Source organism: Gasterosteus aculeatus, chromosome 3 (assembly GCF_964276395.1).
Source record: "Gasterosteus aculeatus chromosome 3, fGasAcu3.hap1.1, whole genome shotgun sequence".
Taxonomy (NCBI): Eukaryota; Metazoa; Chordata; class Actinopteri; order Perciformes; family Gasterosteidae; genus Gasterosteus; species Gasterosteus aculeatus.
Genome location: NC_135690.1, coordinates 13172508 through 13195645, shown reverse-complemented (window position 1 = coordinate 13195645; position 23138 = coordinate 13172508). Strand labels below are relative to the sequence as shown.

At 47.1% G+C, this 23138-nt stretch overlaps 1 protein-coding gene across 22 annotated transcripts in view; it reads right to left on the bottom strand.

The window, feature by feature from the left end:
• Nucleotides 1–23138, bottom strand: part of ptprfb (protein tyrosine phosphatase receptor type Fb) — a 135122-nt gene that overhangs the window by 45467 nt on the left and 66517 nt on the right. For 8 of the 22 annotated variants that reach the window (XM_078099447.1, XM_078099454.1, XM_078099452.1 and 5 more), the window contains exons 5-11: nt 16834–17022; nt 13117–13227; nt 6441–6710; nt 5097–5684; nt 3992–4125; nt 3499–3643; nt 492–797 (exon numbers count right to left, since the gene is read on the bottom strand). In XM_078099447.1, the coding sequence (XP_077955573.1) occupies nt 492–797; nt 3499–3643; nt 3992–4125; nt 5097–5684; nt 6441–6710; nt 13117–13227; nt 16834–17022 (1743 nt within the window). Of the gene's footprint in view, nt 1–491; nt 798–3498; nt 3644–3991; nt 4126–5096; nt 5685–6440; nt 6711–13116; nt 13228–15390; nt 15409–16833; nt 17023–23138 lie in introns of all 22 variants that reach the window. The other 14 variants (XM_078099444.1, XM_078099443.1, XM_078099450.1 and 11 more) reach the window with 3 other exon arrangements.

Here is a 23138-nt window from a genome sequence, read left to right as displayed (position 1 = left end):
CACACTGCGGTGTCTGTAATTCCCCTTAATTTCAGTAAGAAATTCTTGGTGTTGCAGCAAACTTCAAACACATTAATTATAGAGGATTCTCATAGGAGCAGCCACTCTCCATCAAACTGCTAACAAAACAAGGAAGGAGTGAGAAAAAGAGGCAGGAGCAAGAAAATGTAGAGGGAGACTTCTGCTCCGTGTCTATTCCACAACCAGAAGAAAGGAAAACCAGAAGGAATTTAAAGTGTGCAAACACAGGAATGCGGTTCAGGACTCGGAACCGCCGGTGATGAGCCTTAACATGCCAGAAATGTACAAGTCCTAAAAGAGAAGGTGACCCACTATCCCACCGCTATCGCCTCATTAACTCCACAACGCATCTACGAGCCAGAGGAAAAAGGTGCAGGACAGGTTGAATATAGTGAAGGAAAGTAGCGACAAGCAGCCCCAAGCAAAAAGAGTCCGAGAGCACTCTGCTAAAAGGGGAGGAGTCAACCTACCATCCTCTTTAGTCCTCATCCTCACCGGGGCACTGTCAGGGCCCGGGCCCACGTCAGTGTGCGCCCTCACCCACACCTGATACTCAGTCCACTTCTCCAGGCCCTGCAGCAAATAGCTGGTGGCGTCTGCGCCGACGCCCGTCACCTCGTGGCGCTCCGTGTCCTCCCCGGCCAGCGCCTGGTAGATGACCGTGTAGCGCACGATGGCGCCGTGGCGGCTGGCGGCGGGCGGGGCCACCCAACTCACCTTGAGGCTGGTGGAGGTCAGGCTGACCAGATGTACATCCTGAGGGGGAGCGGATGGGGCTGCAGGGGGAGGGGAGCACAACCACATGGACGGGGGCACGGATCAAGCAAACCAAAAAAAAAAAAAAACACAACTGAAAACACGGGCAAACACAAGGCAAAACTATGGAAGCTTTTGGTACAGGTGAGAATATGAAAATGAAAATGTGATATTCATAGTATTATATATTTGACTTTTCCATGCTTAAAACATGTCAGCCACCTGGTAATGGAAGTCTACTTCCGAGAATGTGGAATTGCAAAAATAATTTGCACTCATACTAAAGTTAGAATATCACAATTGCATTTTGTATCATACTGAGCACCAAACAGCTTCCATACTAAACAGGATGCTGCCTCCGGACTGAGAGATCGGCTGCAGGAACACATAACCAGAGGACTGCTGAAGATGTGCTTGGAATCTGCATTTATGGGAGAGGCCCAGAAACTTCAGGGCCGGATGAACCAAGGCATAAAATGTGCCAAATTTCTACAAGGCCACGTTTTTGTAAAATAGGTAACTTATCCCCAAATGCCCTCCCCGCGCTATAAACTGTAAATGTGCGAGTGTGTGAACAAGGGTCCCGACAGTGTGGACTGGTGTTCACACACTGATGCAGAAGCTCTGGGCTGCTTTCTGTAGCTGTGAGAACACCGGGCTGTCAGGTCACACGTAAAGCCACCGTTTCCATGACATATCCTGGTTATTGTCCACAACTGGGTTTTATATAATATATAAGAATTATATTGATTGGTATGTTGGGACCTCTGCTTTGTCATCAACCCTTGGCTACCAACTGTCAGTGTTTAGAGAAATAAACTTTGGATTTTCAAACTACTATTGTAGTGTTTGGCATAATATTCACATGGCAGATTGAATTATATTCCATCCACCTCACCCAGCTATGTTCTATATTTACTAACTCCTCTGGCACGTCTCAGTGCGAGTAGAAGTTGAAATAAATTAAAGTTACAGTTAAGAGTTGGTCTGGAATAATAAGGTTATGCAATAAATAAGATTATTTACTACAGCCGCAGTATAAAATCTATGTACGCTCTCAAGTCCGGAGGTAAAAACAGAAAACCAATAAACTATTTTAAAACGAGAAACAATGAAATAAAACACAACAACATTCATACATTTCGTGCATCTAACTTAATCAGAGTCTTGTTCAACTACAAAAAAATACCTATTCAAATGAGAGTAAACTGAACCAAGGAAAAGGAAATTCAAATCGGGGTGTTATTACAAAGCATGCCTTTTTTTTTTAATAAGCAGAGCAATGAACAGTTTCCTGAAAAATGAATCCAGTAAACTAATGCCAGTACATGAAACTCAACCTTTGCAAACCATTGAGGCTTAACAGAAGAGAGCCGACTCTCCTGATGAGGTCCCTGAACAACAAGGAGGAGCGGACAGGAAGCTACAAGGACCTCGAAACACTGTGCGTATAACAGAAAGGACTTAATCAAAGTCGTGCTGATGAAAGCTCAATGGAGTCTTTTTTTAAAGCCGTCTTTGGTTTCCATCCTGTGTCTGTTTTTTGGCATTGGAGATAATCATTTATCTCTAAAAATTGGATCATCAATTGCACATTGAACCATTTCAATTACTGTAACCCCTGTAAATGAGATGCTATGTTCCTATTCTGTCTTGGGTAAAGCATCATGCAACTTTTACCGACTGTAACGTCCTTGGCCGAGTAGCAGAGTTGAAGAGTTTCATCAAACAGCTGACATGTTCATTGCTCTGAATTTTAAAAACGACACTAACCATTTAAATGCAGCACTAGAAAATGTCACACTTTCCCTCTGCCATTTGCCTCAGAACCCTCTTAAGGCCGCTGCTTATTTCATGCACCCCATCCTCCGGCCGCATGAAATCCAAATTACGTTCCCTCAAATGACGCGTCCTTGTGACTCCTGCTGTCAAGAGCCCCAAGGACGGACTCGTCACCGCTCGCCACCTCGATTGCCGGTTACGTGGTTGTCAGAGGTGCGAGCCCTTCCGTGTTTTTGTCTGTGCTAATAGGGAAAGAGTTCACAAAGTGGAATCCATACCGCCTGACCGCTTGGGTAATTACGCGAGTAACTTGATGGCAGACTAGAAGGAGTCTACTGACGGATTCGGGAGCTCCGTGCGAGCCAGTGAAAGAAGATATGAAAGAAGGTCTCTACTAAAGCTTCAGCGTGGACAAAAACTCCACTCTGAGTGTTTCTGTAGCTCCAAAAAGTGATACGTCGAGATGGTACGAGCATTGTGCCACGACAGCGGAAATGGCTTGGATGGCAGAGAGTGACATTTTGAGTGCTTGCACTATAAAAGCGCGTAATGATATAAGGAGAAAAAAAAAAGAAAACACACACAACAGCACAGCTCACAAATGCGGGAACATGACACATTTAACGTACCTTTGACACTGAACTCAGGGCCTGCCCTCAGATAGATGGACGCGAGGGTTAGTGTCGGTGACAGAGGGGAGGCGGGGTGGGAGTGCGAGGCTGACCGGGTTGCCTGCACAGTCAGCATTTTATACGTTGTGCTGAGATTGACTTTCAAGTTGCAGATGCAGCCTGATTTTTACGCTCGAGCGAAACTCAATTTTGTCCTCCCTAAACCGAAACCCGCTTCGGCCCGGCAGTCGGAGGCCGTTGCTTTGCGGGACCGCTGGTTAGTGGACAACGAGGGGGCTTAGACAAGCGAGAGAGGTCATGGACTTACTGGACTGGGCGGTGCGAGCCTCGATGGGCTGAGTAAAGACGCCTAACCCCATCTCAGAACGGGCCGCCAGCGAGAAGTGGTACAAGGTGTCGGGCTTCAGGCCCTCCACGGCATAGGAGCCCGCTGGGTTGAAGGTCACGGGTATCTGCGGGGTTTCATAGCAAAAACAGGAAGAGGCGACTCATTTGAAGTCAAAGGCAGTTAAGAGACTTTTTGTGTTGAGCCACCTGGGTTGTATTTGTTGTATCGTTAAAGCCTCGTCTCCCCCGTCCCACAACGCAGCCAAATGGGAGCTCAACTTGTTCCAAACAACTAATTGTCGTCTTTACTGGTGAACTCTGCTGTCGGTTACTATAGTAAAACCTCCTCATCACGGAGGAGTTGTATTACTACAATAACATGGCTGCTGCCAAAGCTTACTATTCAGAGGAATTGCATCATGAAGAGAAAACTAGGTCAGACAGTAGTTGTAACTTCCCGTTGTCATTCTAACCTTGTTCTCCGAGCCGGCCTCCCAGTACTGCAGCTCATACTTGGTGATGGGGTCCTGCACGGGCCACAGCCATTTCAGCATTATGCGGCTGTCCAGCTCGGCTTCAGCCTGGAAGCTGGACGGCTGGGCGGGGACTGAGGGGAGGGGGGGGGGGGCAGAGGTTGAAGAATGAAAGAACGAAAAAGGCACATTGCTGAAGCTTAATGTTCTCCACGGTGTCAGCAGCGATAACCGCTTAGCTGGAGGTAGATGCATGTAGAGGTGAAGCCTTGACACAGTTAATTCAGTGCAGCATCAATTATGCAGGTTGGACCTGGTGGACGTTGACTTTCAAATTCGATGCACACACACAAACACGTTCTTCTCTCTATAAATTCTATGTGACTTAAACTACTAACAACACAACCAAACTACTGAACGGACAAATAAATAATGAATAAATTGAATACAACATCTAGACCGGGTGGAATCAGTTTTAAAAGCCTTGATGTTCAACAAAAAACGATTTAATGCACCGTTCAAGAGCTGAGTTTAAAAAGCAGGGAGGGTTGTGAAGCAATTCAATATTAATTCGAATTTTACAGGAGACGCTTTTCATCTTCACGCCCTCTCAGTTGGGGTCGAGTTTTTTGTGCAAGCTCCTAAAGGACTTCAGGCCCATTCAGTGTCTCCTCAAAGTCTCTTTTCCTTCAATAGTTGCTGGAAGCCTGTATGGTCTTTGTGGTTTTATAGACTTCTGCCCAGGGGTCCAATATCACTGGTGTGAAGCGCTAACCACTCCCATCAATAAAACTCTCTGCTATCATTCCTTTCTTTCTATAGAATTGGAATTTAGATAGAAGATAGTGGCCATGAAAAAGGACTATGGGGTTCTAAATTGACCAGCTTCTCCCGCAGAATTCTTCCTTGAGTTTCGGCTCGACTGTCTTCAGCCGGAGATCAGAATTCTTTTGTCACTACGTTAAGTAGCCAACATTGGACAAATGAAATACGTAAACTAATAAATCCACACATAATTGGTGGTGGCAAATGAAAAATGATCATGTGCCCATGAACATATACACATGGATCAACACGGACGCAATCACACCGGTTGGCTGCTCACCTCCCTGCTGGGTTTTGACCTGCAGGACGTCTGACGCCGGCCCGTCACCTACCGAGGTGAAACCCAGCACCCTGAGGCTGTAGGTGATATCGGGGGTCAGGCCTGAGATGGTCGTCAGACTGCTGTCATCGGTGTTGTGCTTCTGCCAGGTGTCGACTGGGGCCGCCATGTCGGAGCTGTAGTAGACCCGGTAGCCCCTGATCTGCCCGTTGGCTTCATCCGGCGGCTCCCACTGCACCAGCATCGTGCTGGCACTCAGCATGCGCGCCTGGATGTGCCGAGGCGGCGAGGAGGGGGCCTGTTCACCGGTGCGCGTCTCCACGGGGTCGCTGTGCGGCCCTCGGCCGATGTTGTTGACAGCCATGACACGAAACTCGTACTCCGAGTAGGGGCTAAGTCCACCGATGCTGTATCGGGTCGTGGCCACGCCTTCCACTTCTTGGAAGAAGTCCGCTCTCTCCGGGGACTTGGATTTGTACTGGATCATGTAGTAGGAGACGGGTTCGGGGTTTCCAGAGTCCCAGGTGAGAGTCACGCTGGTGGCCGTGGTCTCAGTCACAATGAGGGAGGTGGGGGGCTTTGGCAGGGCTGACGGGAGATAAGCAGGGTATTAGCTTTGATATCAGGGATGGATTTTTAGGATGTGGCGGTAATTTGAGAGAAATTGGATGTCTGACACATTTGTTACTATGATTCTCAAAATCCAGGCTCAGTTCAGCCACGATCAGTTCTCATGAAAAAAAGAGAAGGCATGGATGGTCAGGAAATTGTCTGCTCTGTAACTCATAGCACTGGAATGATTGTTTCATAAGCTAATCCTTCAGCCGTCAGCAGCCATTATCCCCAAATGAATGAAAAGCTAGACTGAAATCCCAATTTTGTGTTTTATAAGCGGCCTGGTCATGACTGACAATTCAAGAAAATTGCAAGAGTGGTTCCCGTTGCGACTCTAACAAACACGAACAAAACAAAGACTCTTTATGAAGGCTTCCTTGGCAACGGGGGTTCGTATTGTGGTGGTCCGTCTAAATGACTGCGTATCGATCAGTTAAGTGGGATTTGGGATCAATACGGAGGACAAAAGATAAAGGAGGCTGCGACAGGTAGACAAGAACTTTCATAGCTACGTAAACACAGGGAGAAGAAAAGATGATTCGACACACACAAAGAGGGAAAAACACACCGTCCCTGGCACTGACGGTCAGTGACAAAGAGACCGCTGACCTCGACATATCAATAAACCACGGCCCTCGGGCAGAGATGATCGCGTGCAACCGAACGAACCGCCAGGCAACGCAGTTCGTCGCGGCAACAACTTCCCCAGGGGAGAGCGAGGCGTCTTACCTTTGACGGTGACCTGAGCAGTGGCCTCTATCATGCCCAGAGAGGAGATGGCCACGCAGGAGTAGTTGGCCGACTCGCGGATGTTGGTGACCTCAAGCACGTTGCGTCCCAAAGGCATCTCTTCCTCCTTTGTCAGCTCCACCTGGCCCGTCATCCACTTCACGTAGGGCATCGGCGAGCCCACTGCCACGCACGTCAGGTTGACGCTGCCGCCCGGCATCACCTCCTGATTGGTGGGTGGAATTGAGAATCTGGGTGGGACTCTGCGCACTAAAGGGATGCAGAGAGGCGGGAAAGCGGTGAGTAGGTAGGAGAACGTCAGATGAACGTGACAGTTTATGTTCCTTCAACGAATGGTCTAGCACAGCGACGAGGCTAAAAGCTAACTCAGAGATGCTAATCGAATGGAGGGCTGATTGCTTTTGTCCTAATGTGCAGAACAGCACAATGGGGACAATGGTTCCGGTTACAAAAAGGGCTTTAGAAATTCACAATAAAACTTTGAGGGGTTATTTTATCCAGCCGACAAAAGGGGATATAATCGATAAATAGCCCTGGCCCTCTTTTGTCAGTGTCAAATGGTAGCGAGAGTTGCATCATGGAGAGACCCTGTGGAGATGGCATTGTTTGATTTCTCCTCCCGCTCCCTCTCTGTCTCTGCTCTGCCCGTCTCTCTCCCTCGCTTTGTGCCGTTCTGATATGCAGATAGGCCGACATTAAAAAGGGTTCCCATGGAGACTAGAGGGGCCCGTTGACGTCGCCAGGGACGAGGCAAGCGCCGATTCCGCAGCCCCGTGCAACACTAAAAGGCTGGCCAAGAATAAACAGGCGGTCAGCAATCAGATATTACTTGTTTTCCATCTAAATAAAGATACACAGGACATTTCTACCACATTTACACCCATCGGATCTTTTTCTGGTAACTTTTGGCAACAACAAACTCACCCTCTTGATTTGGAAAAGAAAACAGTTGTATGTAAAGATCCATCAGTGTCAGGCCCGTTATTACTTACGAAATCATTTTGAGGGAACGTAATTTGGAAACATTTTCATAATAAGTAAGGAATTAGTGAAGGAAGCAGGAGCTCTCTCTTCGACAACCTTGATTATGTTTAAAGTGAAGCCGAGCCAAGCGTTTAGCTCCCGAGTGAGGACCTGTTATTGCTATCCTTCGACTGCTGGTTGCATGTATTCAAAATACAACGGCATGCAACTGTCCCTGCAGAATTCACACGGCCCGTTTCTCCTAATGGACTACAACGTCTCTACGTCTCACTGGTAATAAAAAAAACCTTGACTGTAATTGCTCTTTTGCACGTGCCTCCATAAATATGGATTTTCAAAAGCCTCCCTGCACTTCCCCATTGCCCCAATTCTCTCCACCCCCACCCGCCCCAATCTAATTTGAACCAGAACGTTGTTATAGCTATGCTTGTTATTTACCTCATTATATGGTGAAATGGAGAAAAAAAAACACTAAAGCCCTTTTTGAGATTCCAGTCGGGAGAAAGCTGGTCCTCTGGACTGCCCCATAATATGGGGGACCTGGTTTACACCTAAATATACATTTTTTAATCCATACAGTCATGTGGGCTTAAACTGCTTGGCCTGATATCTCAAAAGATAATAAAACCCAATTTCGAACCAATAACCAGACAAATCCAAACATTGCCTTTCAGAAGACGTGTGGCAAACAGAGAAAACAATTCAACATTGGGAAGAGTTAAGAAGTCAGCAAAGGTTTAGGACAGAGTTAAGATGACCATTTCATAACACAGATGATGTACAAAGAGCTGCACAGGAGGGAAACACTTTAGCGAGTTTCTACATCTTACAGGGAGGTTTCATGCAGGGAAAAAGTGACACACACAACAGTCCAGAAAGTTTAGGACCAGCCGCGACATCTGCATTTCTGAGGTTCACATACAGCATAGGTGGGCGTTATTAAACAAGAACACCGGTCAGGCATAGCGACGTTACCAGCCTGGGAACAGGACATGGACGACATTCTCAAGCAAAGCATGCTGGGAGCTGAGGACAGATACGGGATCGTTGGCCTCGTTAGCCCCGAGTACGCTGGGAGAGGAAGTTCGCTCATATGTCTCGACTGGACATATGATTTAGGGTACGGCTCATGCACAACTCTGAGGACTAGTATTCCACTTGTGGTGGTAACCACGAGCGTCTTCTCACACGCGTGGGACGGTCTCAGAGGGACGCTAATTTTGACAAGATATGCGTGTGAAAAGAGAAACCGGAGAGGAGCAGTGCTAATGTAAAACCATTACGCTCAGAGTATCTGTTATTCTATCATGATTCCATAGACTAAAAAGTGCAGTCAGTCAATGGGGGCCTGTGTATATTGAACACTTAATGTTGTGAATAATTCATGGCGTGCGGTTAAGTTTGGAGAGGTGCTGGGGAACAAAATGACTAGAGGGCAGGTAATTGTTATCGATTCCCCTGAAGCCTCTCTCCTCTTGAGAGCGGCGTGGAGAGACGGGCTCCGGGACTCTATCAAAACCACAAAATAAGCCCGTCTCCACTCTGCACGCCTGCTTGCTGGATACCTATGAATTTAACTGCCTTGACAAAGTGCCCGAGGATAGCGGAACCTGTCCAGTCAATCAATATCTGAGCAAACTGGCACAGAGTCAGCGGCCTCACAGGCTTCCTGGCAGCAGCACCGGGCTACTCTGCCGCCATGATGGTTGATCATCGCCGCTGTCAGCACACTGCCAGCTGACTCCCAAAGATTCTACGGGTCAGCTCTTTGAGCAGCAGTGTTTTGCAGATGGTTCAGGTAAAGAGATCATTTCCAAAACATTAACTTCTCTCTATCGGACAACGGCATTGTCGTCATCCACGTCATCCATTAACTCTACAAAGTAGTGTTCAGTCCACAAATGGACCACATAATAAAGTTAGGAATAACTTGTTTGGTGCGGGGCCTCCTGCTGCCACTCCACGAGTAGACAAGCTGGACGTCCGTCTTCTCGTGAGGCTAACATCTACCTCTGGGCAGAGGACGCCCACGTCTCTATAACAGACACAATGCCCTGGGAACGGTTGTGTCAGTTCTGACGCCCTCGTGTCCCTGAAGTGGACGGGTGTCGCTGCCTAAATACCTCCCACATCCGGTTGCCACCTGAATACCGCAGTAATCCATCACACACCTCCGATGGGCCTGCAGAGGCGGATGGAAAGTCTGAAGGTGAAAGGAGCCGTGGCATCTGCTGGATGTGGTTGACATTGACAACATGGGCGCGGTTGGGAAGAACGCCCGCTGCGCTACAAAACGCTTCCAACCAACTTCATGGGACCTCCTTGTGTGTCTTGGCAGGGCTAATCTAAACACGTTTGGGAGGAGTGGCGCTAGGAGTCATGCAAGAACTATTCATGGATTCATGCAGACAAGGAGACAAAACAACACATTTACATCGGGTGGATTAGGGAGAGCTATAAATACTTGTTTTGTCAGGGAAGGGATATCGGTGTGTTCATTAGAGGGTCTAAACACAAAGGATGGCGTACCTCCCCTAAAATCTGCATCGAATTGAAGGGAGGGGATTAAAAGTGAAAATGACCAACCTCCACGCTGATCTGTTTGCGGATGAGGTGATTGGATGGAGGTGAGCGATGGAATGAAAGGACACAAAGTGGAGAGGAAGACAACACAGTGAAAGAACAGTGTTTTGGCAGACATAGTGGAGGTTAGTGACACGGTACAGAGTAACGCACACACACACACACACACACACACACACACACACACACACACACACACACACACACACACACACACACACACACACACACACACACACACACACACACACACACACACACACACAGTGACACGGAGGGAAACTCACCTTCAAACGGTTTAGTATCTTGGGCATTTTGGATGGAATTCTATTACTTCAAATCAAACTCAAACTAATTAGGAGTAGAACTTTTAAATAAGTACGACTTGAAAACTTTTTTATTTCTTCTTATTAAAGATTTCTGACACTAAATGTGCTCCCGTACCAGCTCCTTTTCTTCATGAAATTGACCTGAATTGATTGTTTTGTAAGTTACCCTCCGTGAGACACACACACACACACACACACTGAACAGGATGAAGATATTTGGGTTAGAGAAAAGCCAGACTGCAGCACTTTATCTTCTGTGACATGTTGACGTTTCACATGGATATATGAAGGAGTGCCGGCAGACAGAAGCCGACATCCCTCCTCCATTGGGGGATAAACACTTGACGAACGAGCGCTCACGCACAATCACAGGATTCTGCCCACGTTGATGGAGTCCACCTTCAAAGGAGGGTCACCAAAAGTGACCCGCAGCAAACAAGGTGCACACCTGAACACACACACACACACTCTAAATGCATAATAAGTGGAAGGATGTAAATAGAGGCACCGACATCTCATCCCCCTCCACAGAGAAATATGAGGACGCCGTTCTCTGGTGGCTCTAAAATGTCAAGACAAGGGCGTTGACGGGGGTGCTGGCAGTGTGTTTGTGTACCTGCAGACAGGAATTGGATCAAGTAGCGATGGTGCGTGGAAAAAAGCAGAAACACATTCGCAGACGCAGAACACTAACCCCTGACAAGCCATTTAATGCGTGTCTGACAGGCGTGTGTGTGTGTGAGCGGATGTTGGAGGGGGTTGATTGAGAATAACACCACAAATCGTTCTCCCTCGGTAATCTTTTGATGTCAACGTCAAGTAGTGGGTTTTTTTTTTACGATAGTGACATTTTAAGGCCACATATTACACAAACAGGAAGGATTGGATTCTTAGCAGCCGCTGAATTTAAGCACGTAATTGTTAGCATTTATTCAAAAGCTCAAAAAAGAATATTGAAACACTGTTAATCTTGAAAAAAAGTAAAAAGTAAATTTTGAGAATGGTATTGTTTTAATCATTTTTAGTTTTTTGTACCAAGCATTGTTTTAATTTGTGTGTCGTGTGCCCCTAAATCTCCCCTCTGATGTCTGAAGTAACTAACATATACCAACAGGAAAGGAAGAGAGGCACGTCAAAGGCCACTTGTCTCCCTCAAGTTTCCAACCCAATCAGGCGGCCCTGTGATTGGGTCCCGTCTCCTCAACAAAGAGAGTGAAAACATGGCTGCAGTCTTTGTTCTCCACTCCAGACAAGCAGACTTTTAAAAGGTTACGGTTGGTGTGATTTCTATCTCTCCACCAGTGCGGTGAGGCTGGCGGAGAAGTCAGTGTCGGGGGGGGGACCAGCGGGTTGACGGCTACCTGGGTGGTGTTACAGACGGGCCGGGGGGCCTGGGGGCCCCTGCTGGCGCCACGCCACACAACTACTGTAATTACCTCGGTGGAGAAAAAGAAGAAGCTGCGTCTGCACCTGTGACAGACATGCCCTGATTAATAGACGGGACTGGGGTCCCTTCCTATCTTCCGCCGTTTGGCCGACTGCCTCTCCCTGTCGAGATGGACTGTGGTGCGTAAACCCTGTGAAGCCCGGCGTGCTTATTTGATCTGTACTTCTGACGCCGCTGTGGTCCTTGAGGATCTTACCTCAGACTCCTGTAATCCAGGAGGAAGTTCCTGGAGAGAGTACCGAGTCTAAAAAGTGATTAGAGACCCTCGTAGCCAGAGAATTCATAGTACAGGCAGGGGTGTGTAGTTCTTTGTCTTGAGTAGAGCCCCTAATTGGCTTATCTGTTCTTGATGGATGTAAAGAGACGATGGAATCACTCACTCACGAGATAGTGTAATAATGTATGATCCACCACTGTATATGCTTTTAACACAATTACGAAGGCACAGCCGAGCGCGTCTCTTTCTTACCCCGACACTTTATCCACCCACGGCAACAACCGGAGCAGCGATTGTGATTCATGTACATCATGCGGTGTTATCCAGAGGGGGCTGACCCACACTACTCTCGGTCCTACGCCAGCTCTTTCCAGGATGGGCACAATGCTGCCCTCGGCCTGCATTAGTCTGCTCACGGAGACGGCGCCACAAAAACAAACCCTGAAACTCCAGACCCCTCCGTGGCTCCAGGAGCTCTGGCTTGTGCCTGGGGGGGGGCGGGAATAATGGGAGCCTTTTTCGAAAGAGTGAAAAAATAAAAAAGAAAGGCGGTCTGGCCCGGCTTTCAATGCCAGCAGAGGAAATGGTCTCAATGCAGCTGTTTTCACAGAAGCTGCACCTGGTCGGACTCGCAGCCAAACAGAGGGGTTGAGGTTAGTTCATTGGTATGGGAGGAGCGGCGAGGCGAGGATAGTGGTTAGAGAAGTGGTTGAAGAAAAAGGAAAAACACAGAAATACAGAACGAGTCAAAAGTTTGGACGCTTTCTCATTAAATTCAAACTTTAGACTGCTACTGTATTTGTATGAATCAAAGATGTTTCCCACAGGTGTTTTCACGTATACAGTCTAATCAGGTTAAAAGGTGGACAGAATGTGCTGAAACTACTGCGAGCACCAATCAGAATTAGACAATAGGTGTAACTGGTCCCGCCCGATCTGACAGGAGATTGAAACCGAAGCTCATTGCTCGCACACTCCCACTGAGCGGAGTTCTGATCATGCACAATCACGGAAAAAGTTTGTGGTTTCTGCAAATGCTTGAGACAACAGGAAGGACGGATTGATCCGGGGATCGAGGGAGACGCTTGACTTTACCTCGTACGTAGAGATTGGCAGGAGCGGAGTAGCGGGTCCCAGCACTGTTCATGGCAACGCATTCGTATTTCCCTTGGTCCGACTCCTCGCTGTTCTCAATTTGCAGAGCTCCTGTGTAGAGGATTAACAAATTCAGCTGTCTTGACAGTTGTGGAGAATAAAATGCAATCTGGCGTGAAGCCCCAGCAGATATGTGTACAGTGGCTCGCTGGAGAGGCTGTAGTCAGCTCGCCTCGCCAGGTTCATTGGTAATTAAGTGCCTCAGTCGCGGCCACCGTATAGTCAACAAAATGCTTACAGCAACATAAGCATTTAGCTGATTTAACAGTTTTAATGAAAGTGCTAACAGTATCTTTGTCTGCTCATATTAAGCTAAAGAAAAAAGCCATGACTGTCAATTAAGCCACCCGCGTCTGATTGGGCCTCTGCTTATGAAAATAATTGACAAGCCAAAGTTTGTCAATGAGGCATATCGAGAGATTTCTTTTTAGGCAGCAGAATAACAACAAAAGCAGACATTATTAGACAACATCTAATATAATATTAGATATTGTCTAATATTTGAGAAACAAAAAAAACCTGCAGCGTAACGTGTTTGAACCAAATGACTTGGTTAAGATACATTTAGCATGGCGAGGAATGCTGGTCTCATTAGGAGTTTTGAGCTGAGAGCAGCCATGGTAATATTTTCAGATAAACATTTTAGAAGAAAAGTAATTCAAAATTCAACCAAAAATGAGTAAAAGCTCAACTGGTGGCACGACGGTTTGTCCACGCCACTGTTTTTTCTTCACTTCTTCTATCTTCCTTGAGTACGCATTCAGCTGTTAGGTCACAATGGTGTTCTTTCATTGCCAACTATTTCACCACGTCTCACCGCGGCCCTCCAGGGGAAACGCTCCTGTTATCAGTGTTCACAATCCCAATCAGATCGAGGGCTGACATGCCTGTCTAACAAAGCACGGAAGCCCAGCAGACCTGCGTTTGAGTGGTCATTTTGACAAGTGGCTGACATGTGAGACAAGTTGAAACTGTAACAGCAAAAGCTTATCTTAATCCCAGAATTTAAAAAACGGGCGCTTTGAAACTGACAGAAATACTCAGCATAAGATGACGGCAGGACGCGTTGTCACATCATGCAGTATGAGATGAATGCAACAAACAGGTTCACCACCAACCTTACGGCGACTCGAGACGAGGCCAAAGGGAAACGGGGCGGGGCGGTAACGTGATAATATCGCCTCAGATCCCACGACAACGCATCTCTCTCAAGGTGTTTGCTCTGCACGCTGATTCAGCACTGGCGTGCACCTGCACACTAATGCCGGCGTCACCAATCTGTCAGTCTGCCGCAATCTCCCACGGGAGAAAACAGCGTGACGACTTGAGGAATGTAGGAGGTTAGCGCCGTGGCGGCTGTCAGAGCTGCAGCACTAAACCCCTTCAATTACTCTCAGCTACTCATACACTTGTGGATCTTCTGCGAACTCATTTGCCTGTTTACAAAGTGTAGAAAGCACAGGAAAGGGGCCAAGAGAGGCGGCCTTGATTCCCAAAGATTTTGGTCTAATTGAATATGGTTTTGTTTAAGGAGCCAAAGACGCACAGACAGCGAGACAGACAGCTGACAAAACGCATTTACCCCGCTGCTGTCGAACGGAAATCCGGCTTCCACTCAGGGGGAAAGCACATGATTACCACAAAAAGGGGTTGAAGCTTCCCTCGTAACAATATCAACCGGGCCTGTTCCCATGATGGGGTGGGGGGAAGAGGAGGGGGGTGGGGGGGTTCCTGCTTAGGCTGTATGCAAATTCAGCCTTTTCAGTTTACGTTGCGGCTGCATAGAGGAGGCGGGTGAATCCTCTTGTGGCCACTGTGGCCTTTGGTTTCAAAATCCAACCTCTCACTCCTTTTCGCTGAAATGCCGGAGGAGAGGCTGAAGCCAAAAGATGCTTCTGTGTGTGTGAATTTGTATGTGTGTGTGTGTGTGTGTGTGTGTGTGTGTCGAGTGTTCATAAATGTGGCTCGCACTTGCTTTTGCATTTTCTTCCTCCTGACACAACGGTTGGTGAACATTTGTTTGTTAGGGAGCAGACAGCAGACGGGACATGTTGTGAAGAGACGAGGGGGGAAGTGGAAGAGTGGGGGGGGGGGTCTCTAGCACCACAGATGAACCTGGTGATGTGGCGATTTGGGGGAAATGCAGGGTTCTGACGTGAATGAGAGGGCAATGATGTGGACGTGACATTTTCCAACACACTTCATCATCCTTACCTCTAATTGGGGTACCACCTAGGTGGGAGTAATTTTGATGCAGACAGGGTTGAGAGATCAGTTAGTAATCCACTTACAGTGGGAGAGAAAAACATGGCTTCTAACAGGCCACAGATAATAAGCAAAACAAAAAACGGACACAGTGTAGAAGCCACTTAAATGCAATGTGACGAAGTTCAATGCACTTGTTCAATGCTAGGAAGCAGGTATATGTACTGGTTGTCTGCAAAAAGTAAACATAATCCTGCAACCTTTGTATTTGCAGGAAACCGTATAGTGTGCAGTTGAAGCAAATTATTTTATTAAGCATTCGTATTCAAGATGGCATTACTCTTTGTACAGACTGCATTCGTGCAGAAAGCAGTTAGTCAAATGGGAAAGAGAAAATGAATAAAAGTCATACACAAAAAGATCTAATGATGCACAGCAAAAGTATTCAGGTCAGAGGTATTACATTAATAAGAAGTTAGTATTTCTACGGAGTGAATGATTCGGATGGTGTGAATAGGTAGACCAAATGTGTCGTGTTCACAAAAAATAACAATAAAACAAAAAGCAACTAATGCGTTTGGAAGAACTGGGTCTCTGCCTTCTACCTTAAAAAACTGTGGCAGCAAATAAATGTGGGCTTTTTTTCCTAAAACACATAATTGACTCCATTTCAGGTCTGTGCAGTACAACAGCAGATGTCAAGCAAAGTGCGGTGGATAAAGAGAACTCTTAGTCTGAGGGCATTTACACGTCAGCAGATTTCCAGCCACTAGGTCGACTTATGAGACAGAAAACAAATCAAAAGTTTGTTGCTAACAACATTATAAAACAACCAAGGAGTTGTGTTATTATTTCATTTACGAGAGATCTGCATCGTGCCTGTTGGACGGTCCAAGTGAACGAGCTGCAGTGACCTCTATTCGGCCTCCGCCGGGCAGCTCTACTGCCGGGACCTTTTCCAGCAGTCGCTCTTGTCTTTAATCTCCCGAGCCTCAGACCTGCAGCCCGGCCCGACGCCGCAAGTGAAGCAGATTCACTAAGCAGCCACAAATCTGGTCAAAAGTCACTAATCTTTCCACCTCGCACCTTTCTCATCTGATCCGGGTCAGGCAACCGCCGTGTACTTATCAAGTGGACTGTAGAGAGCACCTCATACATATTTTATGTTTTGCAGGCTTGAATCTAAGCGAACGCATTACCGGCTGGCCTCGTCGTCACCCGGCTGCATGTTTAAAAAGGGGATTAAGGATTATTTTATACTTCTGACGGTAACAAACTCAACCGCCGCTGTCAAACATTGCGGGATCTTCACGCCAACTTCTGTGTAACTTTGCAGGTGTCTGCAGCTGAGAGGAATAACGTTCAGTAAGAACCAGTCAAGGTTTGCTGACTCTGTGTTAATGGCCGTGTCACAGAGTAATAAAGATTAAACCAAATAAAATCTAATTGTACCTGAGCGGAGCTGTTTGATGCGCCCGTTGCTGCTGCTGATGTCCACAGGAAGCATGTCCTTGAACCAGGATATCTCCGGGTCCGGGTTTCCGCTGGCAGCACACAGCATGGTGGCAGTTCTGGTCTTTTCAACCACCTTCAGCTGGGGACCCATATCGATGGAGGGGAAGCCGTGGGGGACCTGGTTCTCTGTAAATTTGCATAGGGAATTTTTTTTTATATAGAATATCCAAAGCCACACGGAGCAAAGCATTAGGTGAGAAAAAAAAGCAACACGAGAAAAACGTGTTTACAAGCAGAGTATTGGCTCCCAATTGCTGTGAGAGGCATTGAGTGCATTGCAGCTGTTGAGCTGGAGAGGACAGAGAAGAGAAGGAAAGAGAGGAAATACATTTCAGGTGCCAAAACCCCCCCACATGCACACACGCTAAAAACTTGTGCAACAGCAGAATATACTGCAGTAAATTGAAAATCTGGTATGATTCGGATTACAAAGTTGGTTGAAAAGAAATAGCTCTGATTGATTATCATAGCAGGCTTATTACCCGGATAGCTTATTACAGGAGTCTCAAGGTTTAGAAAGAGGAAGGATTGCAATCTTTCTCTGGACAGCCATGCATAAATGATCCGCCTTAGGCTTAGTAAGCTAAACAAACCTATTTGAATAATCCAACTCATCATAATGAATGTAACAGAATATCCATGACAACACCTAAAAAGTGAAATCCCCACAGCAAAATGTGTTATTCCAAGGGGAAAGGCTGTTCGCAAATATATAGTGACATCACGACATAAGATTAACAAAGTAAGAGCAATAAAAAGTCTTTTTTGGGGTGGGTCTGGGGGCGGGGGGGGGCTTTGACATATCACCTTTCAAATATCATCAGTGAGCGATAGATCCCATTCATATCGTGCAAAGATACACTCTACAGCTACGTTACAAAGGTAAACTAAAAGGTTATTCAAAGGTTATTCTGATTAAACAATGCATTATCCCACTATGTGGACTTTTAAGGTGTCGCAACAGTAACAGATCTTATGCATGACCCAAATCATTTACATGTGGTCTAATGGTTTTGCTTTACAAATTTGGTGTCTTTGATGAGGTATAAAAGCTGACTCTGCCTAATTGAGTTGCATATCCTGAATCACACCCACTTCCCACCTGCCCTCCTAATAAACCCTAATTTAACCTCTGGACAGCGTTAATAAAAAGGAAACACGATGGCCCTCAAGAGGTCTTATTATCAGCTTGCTCTTAAACTTGTAATCTCTTTTATCTTTTCCCCCTCATATGTAGATGTCTCCCTGGGGCCAAAGTGCTAAAATGGAATCCGTGGAACAGCGCTAATGATTGTTGCTCCTGTCTTTGGTTTCACCATGAGGAGATAGCAAACTGCAGGTTAACACATGATCGGCTGCGGGAGTGAAAATGAATCCTAGACGAGTGATTCGGCTTCATAGGGAAGTCGAGGACATCGCGTCCGGAACAGAATTACCTTGTGACAAACGAAAAATTATTAAAATGATTTGATTTGTGTCACGATGGGCGACGAGAGCAAAAACAAGCGGGAGTAATCTCAAGCTACGGCCCAAGCTACGGCCCGGGCTTTGTGCACCGTGTCAAGACCGCGATCGCAATAGTGTGCATGCACCAACTATGAGGGAGGGCGGGGGGGGGGGGAGAGCCTTCTCTGCAAACCCCCTTAAAGACTTGAAAGACACAAGACAAATATGTTCCGTTACACGCTCCCCTGTGAGCCGTGGGACAATAATGCAAGGTTTATCTCATTTCAGTCATCAGCCGTGACAAACAGGAGATTATCCAGATATTTCTAACGTGGACCTGATGTTGTTGTTCTGATTTTACTGTCTCACAGATTGCTTTAGGGAGGCACTGAACGGGATGTTTGGACTGAACTCGGCTTGTCGGGAGTCAAAAATCCATATGTAGACTTCTATTGCTGCGGCACGATACAGCAATAGGTACACGGGTGTTCTAGTTGTTCTGAGCCCCAGTAGGGGAGCGGTTCATGTTCCTGCTTTCAGCCCTCGTGTTTGGGCTTCAGCTCGGATCGTCTCAAATTCAGATGTGGTTGACAGATCGCGGCGTGGCTCTTCTTTGTGGTGAGGCTTCCTTCCTGTCTAACGACAAAGGATTTGTTTTCAGACGTCCCAACCGAGATCAGGATACCTCTGCAGACCAGACAACAACAGCACGCTGAAACAACCCTGTGCAACTCGTCATTGTGTGAATAACGGTAACAGTAGCACCCAGTGTTCCTTTGAGGTTTGCTCTCTCTGACCTTCAGGAGAGAAAGGAGAAGAGGAAGGAGCGAGCGCTGCAGACCGGCAGAGCCGCACCATCATGTTGAGACTGCAGTCGTATTCTGAATGAGGGTTTGTTTAGGAGAAACAAACACTTGAAATGGACAGTTAGGTGAACAAAATAATACTCCTTTTCTAAAGAAGTTCTCTTCTGCCCACAATCACTATTCAGATCATCCAGAGTCATCCTGACATACACTTTTACTCACTAGCCATTAGCTGTGCTTGATTTCCTTTTGCTCCTTAAGTCTCTGCAGGTTTGTGTTGTCATGATGGATTTTTTGTAACCTTGTGACTTTACTAACTAGAATCATTGGCAGCTATAAATATATTCTTAAGTTGGGCTCAAGGTGGACAATGTGGGGGACCCATTAATCAAACCAAACCCAGAGGGCTGAAACCTTTCACCAAAATGACCTCTCATGCTACTTTTAGCTTGGTGCCAGTCTCTGATGCAAATGCCATTTATGAAGGGAGAGGAGATAAACTGTGTCAATATGCTCATGTTTACATTCGTAAATGCATTGACGGAGAGAAGTTCAGTGCCAACGTCTGAACATCTCAATAGATGTCAGTTTGTTGTGCTTTGTGGAACGATGCTTTGAACTATTCATTGAAGAAATGTGGATATCAGCTTTGGACATTTTCCACCAAACAGCCCTGCACTGATTCCTGTAGAATAGTTCTGCTAGAAAGAACTATCCTCTATTCACTCCAGGTCAACGGCTCTTACAACTGGCTGGTATTTCTGAGAAGCGGAGTACACAGTGCAGCTTCCATCCAGTTTACAGGAGCAGGACGTATCCAGGGCTGGTTACTAATGACTCCTGCCGTCATTTAGAGACTATGAATGACTGCAGCATTAAGATTTGACCAGGACCTTTAGTACAAGGTTCAGTTTTGAGGATTGCAGCGAAGGGGTCAAGTTTGACTTCCATTTGCTGCATCTGTTCCATTAAGGCCCAGATGAGAGGCTTATTAAGTATTTGACATGCAGGGTCCTCAGATCTTTAACACTCGGGAGCCTGTTCCTGTAATCCTACTCCTACGAAGCACATTCTTTTATATACTATACAAAGAGACTTATTTTAATTTATTGTACTTTGAAATGTCATGGAAGGTTTATTAACCTTTACATACCCATAAATCACACAGTATGACAGTGCATTATTCAAATGTGGTTAGAATGTTAACATAGTGCTCCGTGTGAACTAGTTCTGACATAAAGACAGCTTTCTAAAGTTGTCCTTGGACAGCAATACACATTCTTGTATAAGATCTTGTCAAGCTGAAGATTCTTTGATCCTTCTCCTGCGGCTGGCCTCGCCTGCCAACTCGTCATCAAGGGAAGACAAAGACGGACCTTTTTTCGGTCCTTTTTAATTTGAAAAGAGGGGAAATATGGAGCTTCTTCAATAGATCAGTGCGGGAAAAGTGGGTTATGTTTGTCAAGAGGAGTGGAAATTAAACGGAAACAATGCATACGTTGATATCGGATAAAACGACATAATCCGAGTGTTCTACTGTCGCAGATGACTCAATCCAATCCATTCATTCATCGGGAGTGTTTCCGTGATAAAGTCCGTGCAACAACAAGTAGTAGAAGCGCCGTGGATTTGCAAATGAGGAAGGCCAGCGGCCGATATGCGTCAGATGTAAATCCAGGTGCGTGTGAACCGGCTCCTTCATGATGCAAATAACGGGGAACGTTGTTTTCTTCAACAGCTGTTTATCACGCAGATACTGCCGCAACGAGCAGATGACATCGTTTACAGCGGTGATGGCAGCGCGGTGGGAAAGAGGGTTTTCTGTAGTGTACTCCATTAGGATGCCAGTGGGGGCCTTGACTACACAAAATACATTGGGTAACAATATCAATATAATCCGCAAAGACGAATATGGTAATGAGTTGCACGGAGAAGACGTGGTACGGTGATCATGGACCACTGTGAGAGGTGATGTGCTCCTGCTGCTGTAACAGCCAGGTGAGGAAGGATTCAGATGAGAGGGGGTTTGGGGGGAAGAGGAGGGTGCATGCCAACCTCCTGCCAGCTCCAATTACCAGAGTGAGTGGAGCGTGGCAGCTGGGGCGATGGTTCTAATCAGAGCCCTGCTGAAAAGAGACCCGTCCCTGTCCTCCTGTCCCACTGGGAGGCTGCTGGAGCTCAATCCCACTCTAACATCAGCTAGCATCCCCCCCCCCCCCCCCCCCCCCCTCAACCCAAACATACTCATCTCGATGTGGGGAAACACTCCAGGCACCACAGTTCCTCCTTAACTGTGGAGCTCTGACACAGTGGCACAGGATACAGCAGTTCTGCATAGAAAACGTGCCCGCCTCCGCCTCATGTCCCCTCCGGTGTGTCCTAGTGTCTCCTTACCACTTACACGTGTGCTGCTATGAATTTTTTAAAAAGAGAGAGTTAGACCAGACTAAAGTCCCTGAGGAGTATCCGCGCAAAAGCATCGCCACGACATGAGCGGGAGCTGTGCGCACACCTGCGCGCCGCCCCTTCCGTCTCGCTTCATTCCGTATCAATTGTTAATCAAAAATGGAGGCGAGGCGGTGTGCCTTTCTTACGTTTCCCAGCTTACATATGCGCCGATCTCGAACTCGAGCGACGCAAAAAAATAAAATAAAAGGCCTTATGATCTCCACGAGTGCTTTTTAGTGATGGATGACAACAATTAAAGGTGATGTCTCCTTTGATAGCACGAACCAAAGGACCACAGTGACAGCAACACAGCCACTTGCCTCATGAAAAATGACTGCTCTAAAATCTACCCTTTTAAACATACATCAGTGCACTGTCTTTATAGGTGAAAGAAAGGGCTCCAGGCGCTTCTATGTAGGCCGTTAGATTATTTAAATTGCCTGTCTGGGGATTCGAGGCATTAAGCTCTTCACTGATGGCCGTTGTAAATGTTGGAAACAGGTCACATTCGTTAATGACGCCTTGATTCTTCTCCCTTCTGCAAGCGCAACCTGTGAGGAAAAGTGAATATAGTGCAGTGTGTTGTCTGGGTCTCAGCTGCTCTCGAGTCAACGTGGCCGTGAAAGGCAGAAAACGAAGCACCTGGCCCGCGGCGGTTTCTCGCCAAAGAACACGAGACAGACATTTGCATCCGCTGGAGACACGGAGAGGGGGGGGGCGTGAGGCGCGTCGGAAAGGCCGAGAGGTCAACTGAAGTCGGATGGCTGAGGGTGCTCAAGACACTCAAGACATTCAGCGTTGCCCACGTCTGTGTGGACTCCTCCTGCCCCCCCCCTTGAAAACAATGCCTACGCTCTGGAAGTCGCTGTCTGGTGTCTGTCTCGGCTTAGTAATTGACAGGCAACCTGATGGCCCCCGATGTCGGCTGCATGCTGGGGAGGGGGGGGGGGGGGGGGGGGGGGGGGGGTGGAGGTATCATACACTAATAAAAAAAATTGCTAATGAACATTTCCTGTGCTTCGGTGGAAGCTCGCAGTGCACGAGTCTGAGAAGTGAGGTGGTACTTGCAGAGCTTCTCTCTCGTACATCAGGGAGCGACTATTAAGGCCCGAGGGGAAAGGCAGACAGACACGACTGGTGTTCCCCGGAACTGCCTCTGCGCTTTTGGCTTGCAAAGCATGGAAGGGCGAGGAGGCCTGTCGCGTGTTCTGTGAGCAGGGCCCTCCTGCTCTTCAGAGAGAAACCAGTCGGCAGAGATCTCCTCAGAACAAACCCCAGGCACCCGCAAAGGAGGCCATTGATGTAATACTGTTGTAATGACATGAAAATGGGCATGAAATGAAATAAAATCTCAACGGCACTGGAGGCAAACGCACAATGTTCAGTAAAATGAGCATTGAAATACGCCTGGCACGCCATCTCTTAGACCGGGTGTTATGGCAGTTGCTATGGGGACAGCAGTGCATCAAACAAATATTGCCCAGGATAAAGGAACGACACGCACAGACACACCTGCACGCAACGGACCGTGACAGAAACACA